This window comes from Borostomias antarcticus (genome assembly GCF_949987555.1).
Source record: "Borostomias antarcticus genome assembly, chromosome: 1".
NCBI lineage: Eukaryota > Metazoa > Chordata > Actinopteri > Stomiiformes > Stomiidae > Borostomias > Borostomias antarcticus.
In genome coordinates, this window is record NC_140234.1 from 30930529 (window position 1) to 30938028 (window position 7500).

The window sequence follows — 7500 nt, forward strand, 5'->3', positions numbered from 1 at the left end:
AGGTGTATTGCTCTGCACCCAAGGTGGTGCCATGTCCCGTGAAGTTGTTTGGATCAGTGGAACCAATCTGAGCGGTTCTCCAGAAAGCTGCTTTGGAGCGATGCATTACATTGACATGACATTAGTAATTTAGCTGATACTTTTATCCAAAGCCACTTACAATAATTGCATTTAATGTAGGAAAAGCCAATGTACTGCTACTTGCCAGAACTCACAAGTGTATCTCCTTTCTAAAACAAGTGACTTAGAGCATAATGTAGTGCTGAAGGCAAAGTGCAAGAGTAGCAAACTAAAAATACAATAAGTGCTTAAGAGGGAGGGGTGTAGGGCTTCACCATGGCCTGGATGTAGGTGGGAGCTCTTCCTTTCATTGCCCTGTAGGCTAGTACCAGAGTTTTAAACTGGATGCGAGCCGCTACAGGGAGCCAGTGTAGGGAACGGAGAAGGGAGGTTGTGTGGGAGAACTTGGGGTGGTTGAATACCAGGCGAGCAGCATCTTTCTGGACCAGGGTTCCAGGGTTTCATGGCTGACGCCGGGGCCCCAGCAAGGAGTTGCAGTAGTCCAGGTGGAAGATGACAAGGACCTGAATGAGCACCTGTACCGTTTCGAAGAAATCGGAAGAAACTATGGCTGTCAACTGAGCTCAGAAATTGTATATTGTATGACTTTCTCTCTTAAATATGTTTCCGAAAATCAAATATATATTTGATTATTGGTATTATATAATTTTGCCTAGAAAATGAACGGGATCCAGTTTCAAACAGCCCTGTGTGTTAACTATATTTCACGTATTCCCTCTTTTTCAGGGGCGAATCTCTCACATCTCACCTCTAACCCTTCTGCTGGCAGACCATTCAAATAACTGGAGACGGCGTCCAGATGATCCATATCCTATGTTGTAACGTGATGATCCATATCCCCATGTTGTACCTCTAACCGTCACTTTCTGACACTAGTTCAGCTCCACCCATAAAACACGTCCTCACTGTTTACAAACACAAAAAAGGTCCATAATGTTCTGAAAAGGCACGTTTTGAACAGGCACAGGCACTGAATGGGCACTGTAGTAGTACATGTTAATGGTGTAAATGGTGCAGTAGTACATGTTAATGATGTAAATGGTGCACTAGTACATTTTAATGGTGCAAATGGTGGGGGCGGTTTAATTGTGTCGGATTAACTCTGAACACGCCCGTCATTTCCTGAAGTACTCAGGGAGACTGGGGAGCTGCTGGACGCCCAGTCCGTCCTCGCTGGCGAGAGCTCAGGCTCCGTCTAGGCAGCCTGAAGGCATTAGCATGCCATTAGTGGTAGCGAGAGAGCACCATGCTCAGCTTAACAAAATACTCATTTAAAACACCCATGTGTCCAAGTCCACGTACTCCATGAACAAGGATTGGAGCAGAAACTCTGCAGAAAATAAAGTTTCTTTGGAAACTCAAAAAAGGTTCCGTCTATATGGTGAATTTATCTTCCATCTCAGACCCCTTTTTTCCCAAGTTCAAGAAGGACACAGTGCACATAACTCCTTTTGTTCAAATTTCATGTGGAGATGAGAGAGCGCGTGTGGGTGTTGTGCTAGGATTGCATCACAACACGCTGGCATTGATCTAGTGCTACTGCAGGGCCTCAACCACCTGGTCTCCTGCGTTAGGAAGAGGGAGCGAGATCAGAGGAGGCGCCCAGGAAAACCACAGCTGGGAGAACAGGATGTTGCAATATACCATCAAGACAGTACAAACACACTACAGTTCAAACACACACACAAACATACACCTACAGTACAAACACACTACAGTACAAACACACAGGCACACACATTTAATGTGAACATGCGCGCGCACGCACGCACGCACACACACAAACGAGAAACTTAGGGCAAGTGTCAGACTGAGTTTAAATTCATAGACACGCATAATGAATCCCGATTTGCTGTTGCAAGTCACGACGGTCTTTCTTCCGCCTTACAATCCATCCCACCATGCACTTGGGTCGCCTCATTTGCACTGTTCATCCTGAGCCTGATGGCCATTCACTTCACTGAACACTTTAAGTTGTGTTTTTCACCACCTCAGTTGAGGGAATTCTGACTGGAAATGGATCTCTAACCGCTACTTGGCGTTGGCGATAGGTGTGATACAGTAGGCTGCTGCTCCAATGTTTTCACATGAAAGACCCCCCTCGTCAGATCCCCCGCTGTTGGTCCAAACCGTCGGCTTCACATCACAACAAAGACAATATTCTTCATCCTTGGACTTCAACCGTGGGCCCTGCCGTTGTCAGAGGGGGGGAGCCCTTCTGAATGCCAACCATCGTGTGGGGGCGAGCATGTATCAGAAGCTTTTGTTTCTGAACGCCTCTATGAAGGTCAGTAAAGGTCACAGAGGGGCGCAATTCCATTGGATGACATTTTCATGCATCTGTCGTGACCACGGTGTCTCATACAGATATGGAAAACATTCTGTATGGAAACAAGATGTGATATGGTCTTGGTTAGAAAATGGTAAGCCTCAGAACATGGTGCCCTCGATGATGGGGTGACTAATCACATGTCTGGATATTAAAATACTCTGTGGTCTCAGCAGTGGTGGAAATGGGCCGGAACACACTGGAAGGCTGTTTAGGGAGTGATTTCTGAGCCAGAAGGTTCATTTTGTGGACGCGTGATGGAAGTGTATTAAATGATGTGTGAAAACATAAATATGAGCGAGTACGAGGCCTCTCCTCTCTCGTCTGGGCCCCGTCCACCAAGGTCTTCCTGGCTGATATAACAGGCTGCACTGTGTCCACTTCCTGCATGAACACCAGCCCTTGAACTCTGTCTAAACTCCCCTACGGACAGAGAGAGAGAGAGAGAGAGAGAGAGAGAGAGAGAGAGAGACAGAGAGAGAGAGAGAGAGAGAGAGAGAGAGAGAGAGAGAGAGAGAGACTGACACCACATTGTGCGCCAATGTGAAACTACCTGTATGCTGAATAACCCTGAAAAACGTTTTTAACTGCTCACTGTGATCAAGGTCCTCCATTTCAAGGACATGCCAATTAGCAATTTAGCAGTCAAGCTTTTCATCTGAATTCACAGTTTCCTGCCTGAAAGGTCTGGATCTCACGGTGCTGATTGGTGTTTGTTGAGGGCTATTGGCACACGCTAATGCCGGGCACCATAAACAACAGTGTGCCACCAGCTGCCAAAATCAATGTCCAGGCCAACGAGGAGGAAAACAAACAAGATTTGTTGTTGGGGGGGGGTTGGAGAGGAGGGGGGGGGGGGGGGGGGACTGACAGAGCAGCGTTCCACAGGCCTGCAGCTGAAAGTCATGCCTGCTTATCGTAGGGGGGAAATGCCGCCTAATTGCTGCTTTGTGGAGAGTGGACGGCAGGCTGCCAAGGAGCCGCTGTGGTATCAGTCGGTGAGAAGGGCATGCTGGGTAAACAGCTGGCACACACAGAGCAATTGACTAAATGTTTTGTGCCAACTTTCAAGTGAAGATATTAAGAGTTTATAGAGGAGAAAAAAAAGCTACAATTGAGAGATTTGTCATTACAATCATCCTTTCATCACTTCTCTCTCTCTTCAACACTGGATTTCTCACTTCCAGATGTATGTTCTGTTTTAATCTCTCTGGAATGAACAGTAAATAACTCCCATCTGCAAGCTCTTTACCTACATTTGTTTACTTACATTTGTTAACCAGCATTTGTTTACCACCTTTATCTTTAAGATTTCTTTATTTCTTCTTTCTAAATATTTTTTATGTACAGGAGAATCCCAAAATAATGTAACTATGATTTGGGAAATACTGTGGAATGTCTATCAATATTTCCATACAGTACATTGTGTGTTTTGGTGTGTGTGGTGTGTGTGTGTTGGTGTGTGTGTGTGTGTGTGTGTGTGTGTGTGCTGTGACATCCTCCCTGTTCCTGACCGAAGTGAGGCTGCCACAGGTCCGCGTTCCGTGGCCACTAACGCATCCCAACGGGGCACCATGGTTTATAAAACTGTCTTTCAGCACCGTGGACAGCGCTCCCCGGGTAGAGTGGGCCGAGGAGCTGCAGCCGAGCAGGACAGCCTCGTTCAGCACCATGGACAGCGCAGCCAGGTGACAGATGCCCAGGTGACAGACGCCCAGGCAATGATCCCACCCAGCTGCACTAGATCACCTAATCAAGCGCTGACTGAGAGAACAGGGGCTGGAGGTAATCGGCTAACGAGTGACAGACTTGGGTCTTAGGATCTTCACATACAAGATTCGCAACAAGACTGGTTGCTACTTGCAACCACCTGCAACAGTAACCCAAAACTGTGCTTTGCAACGAGCGGAGACCGTTTACCGTTTCCATAACAACGGCTCTTGTCATTCAACCTATTTCCTTATCCAGCAACCCGTTATTATTATATTTTGTCCACATTTATTTAGTCTATTCCGTGATCGTCTGCCTTTTCTGTTCTAAAATCAATGTACAGTAGCCTCTCGTTAACGTGAACTAGCTGTTACTGGTTACTAACTAACTGGTAGCCTACTAGCCCTCGCGCCCTGACACATTGTTGTGTACACGCTCACGCCAGCACACGGGCACAAATTGTTTAGTCGCTGATTGGTTAGAAAATCGTAACAATGGCCCTGACACTATGGTACGTTCTAAAACTTGTTGCTTGCAATTGGACAAGTCGAATCTCTTGAGACTCAATCAGCCGGCTTCAGCCGACCTGCGATGGGGTACCGCTGCAATTTTCCTCTGCTACATTCTAAAATGGTTTCGTCGCATTGCAAATCTTGTCATGTGAACTGGGCTTTAAGGAGCAGACACCGTAACCATACCCTGGCCCCGAGCAGCGCCGTAACCATACCCTGGCCCCGAGCAGCGCCGTAACCATACCCTGGCCCCGAGCAGCGCCGTAACCATACCCTGGCCCCGAGCAGCGCCGTAACCATACCCTGGCCCCGAGCAGCGCCGTAACCATACCTTGGCCCCGAGCAGCGCCGTAACCATACCCTGGCCCCAAGCAGCGCCGTAACCATACCCTGGCCCCGAGCAGCGCCGTAACCATACCTTGGCCCCGAGCAGCGCCGTAACCATACCCTGGCCCCGAGCAGCGCGGCTACTGGAGTTCAGGACCCTGCTGGTCTCCACGGGAGATCCTTACTTTGATCATTTAGATTTTTGTGTTTCTTGTTTTGCCTGGTTTACTGTGCTCCAACCCAACTTCCCAACCTAGAACGTTACAATGTGTGCGTGCGCGTGTGTGTGTGTGTGTGTGTGTATACACTCACCCTGCTTAGCCCCATATGATAACTGCTTTTCTCCAGTTCCAGTGATTCTAACAGCTCCTCCACAGCCTGAAACACAAACAAACACAAGGAGATAAGTAAACAAGATCAACAACTCAACAAACAAGATCAACAACTCAACAAACACCAAGATTAACAACTCAACAAGGAGCTCCAAAAGGATCACCGTCCCTCCATGTCTATAACATGACCTGCTGGCGCTATGGCAACGAGCACCGCTCACATCAGCTGACCTGGCGAGGGACTTCAGGAAACCCAATGACTCAGCTGGAAGAGCTGGCGCAGATGCACCTGTAACACTGCAGCGATCAACAGCCTCTAACCTTCAGGCCTGCTCCATCAGCTCGGTCTCTCCTGACCCCTGTCTCTCCTGACCCCCTCAGGCCTGCTCCATCAGCTCGGTCTCTCCTGACCCCTGTCTCTCCTGACCCCCTCAGGCCTGCTCCATCAGCTCGGTCTCTCCTGACCCCTGTCTCTCCTGACCCCCTCAGGCCTGCTCCATCAGCTCGGTCTCTCCTGACCCCTGTCTCTCCTGACCCCCTCAGGCCTGCTCCATCAGCTCGGTCTCTCCTGACCCCTGTCTCTCCTGACCCCCTCAGGCCTGCTCCATCAGCTCGGTCTCTCCTGACCCCTGTCTCTCCTGACCCCTGTCTCTCCTGACCCCTCCACCACGGAGTCTAAACATGGGCTGTGTGCGTCTCAAAGAGAGACCAGGTTTGGGCACAAAGTAGAAAAGCTAGAGAGGTTGGTGTCTCGTGGGGGATGGAGTTGAACAGGGCTGGGTGTATTTTAAGGAGTTGGGTTGAGAGTCTGTCTGCAGGAGTGCAGGGCCTCAAAGGTAAACAGGTTCTCTGGAGGTTGGAAGTCTGAAAGGCCACATCCTGCGCTAAGAGGAAGTGACACGACTTTGCTGACAGAGAGGCAGCTTCGTTTGGAGTCTGTCTAAAATAAAGCAAACCTTCTCCAATGCTGACATGGTAGAAAATTGTTCCTTTGCTCCTCTGTCTTACTCCTCTCTCTCTCTCTCTCTCTCTCTCTCTCTCTCTCTCTCTCTCTCTCTCTCTCCATCCCTGGAGAATGAGGTGTTTGAGAGTCTAAATCTCCCTCAGCAAGGCTATTCAGTGCCACTGGGAGTTTTGCACCTCCAGTACCAGCCTGCAGTGTGGGATGCCTATTCCCTGGAAGGCTGCACACAATATATGCAGAACAGTGATTAATTGCATGCAAAGGTTGTTCCTAAACTGTTTAACCACATGTACCAAAGGTAAAGAGATAATAAGGTAAAAAAAAAAAAAAAAAAAGGAGGGAGGGAGGGAGGGAGGGAGGGAGGGAGGGAGAAAGAGAGGGAGGGAGGGAGGAAGAGAGAGGGAGGGAGGAAGAGAGAGAGAGAGGGAGGGAGGAAGAGAGAAAGAGAGGGAGGGGGGGAGCTCTCTTCACTGCGCATAATTAATCGTACAGCAGCCGTATGCTGCCAGCCTGCATAATCCTAATTAATTACACACTAGAGCAACTCTGGGAGGGGGAGGAGGAGAGGAGAGGGGGGGGGGAGGGAAGGAGGACGGTTTCATATTCTCGGTTTATGACACGCGGCGGGGGAAGGAACGCCCCGACACTCACCCGCTTCTCGTCCGTGACGATGTAGTGGCGCCCGTGCTTCTTGGTCAGGTGTGGCGCCAGGACGTCGAAGCGGCGGCGGAACTCTGAGAAGACCATGTGATCGGGGTAACCTGGACGGAGGAGACGGCGGTTAGCGTTACTCAACACAGCGGCGTTGAAAGTCTGAGTGTGTAAACGCCAGAGCGCTCTCAGAAGACCGAGCCGCCAGGTCATATGAAGAAGAAAGAAGACGAAGGCTTTATTTGTCACACAGCTTGACACTCCAACACACGCATGCAATGGACAACATGAACACACACACACACATGCAGTAGGCTGCCCCCAATCAAATGTTCTCTGCTCTTATCCCATCCCATCCTCTTTCCCCCAAGGGCAGCTGGGAGCAGACAGTAGGCAGCGTGCAGGGGACCCGCCCCGGGGACCAATCAAGTGCTCCTGTCCGTCTTCGTCAGGGACGGACAGCGTTAGTGATCTGTTCTTCTGCATGATTTGCATATTGGGTTCTTTATGGGGGAAACCCTTGCGAACACGGGGAGAACATGCAAACCCCACACCGAAAGGCCCGGAGACCTTGCAATGACGCGACAGTACTTG

The 7500-nt window shown here is 49.6% G+C and overlaps 1 protein-coding gene across 1 annotated transcript in view; it reads right to left on the bottom strand.

The window, feature by feature from the left end:
* LOC311312983 (unconventional myosin-XVIIIa-like) overlaps nt 1–7500 on the bottom strand; it is a gene marked incomplete at both ends in the record, with an annotated part of 119278 nt that overhangs the window by 45811 nt on the left and 65967 nt on the right. Inside the window, 2 exons of the mRNA XM_084442990.1 lie at nt 5272–5337; nt 6907–7016. Of these exons, the coding sequence (XP_084299116.1) occupies nt 5272–5337; nt 6907–7016 (176 nt within the window). The remainder of the gene's footprint in view (nt 1–5271; nt 5338–6906; nt 7017–7500) is intronic.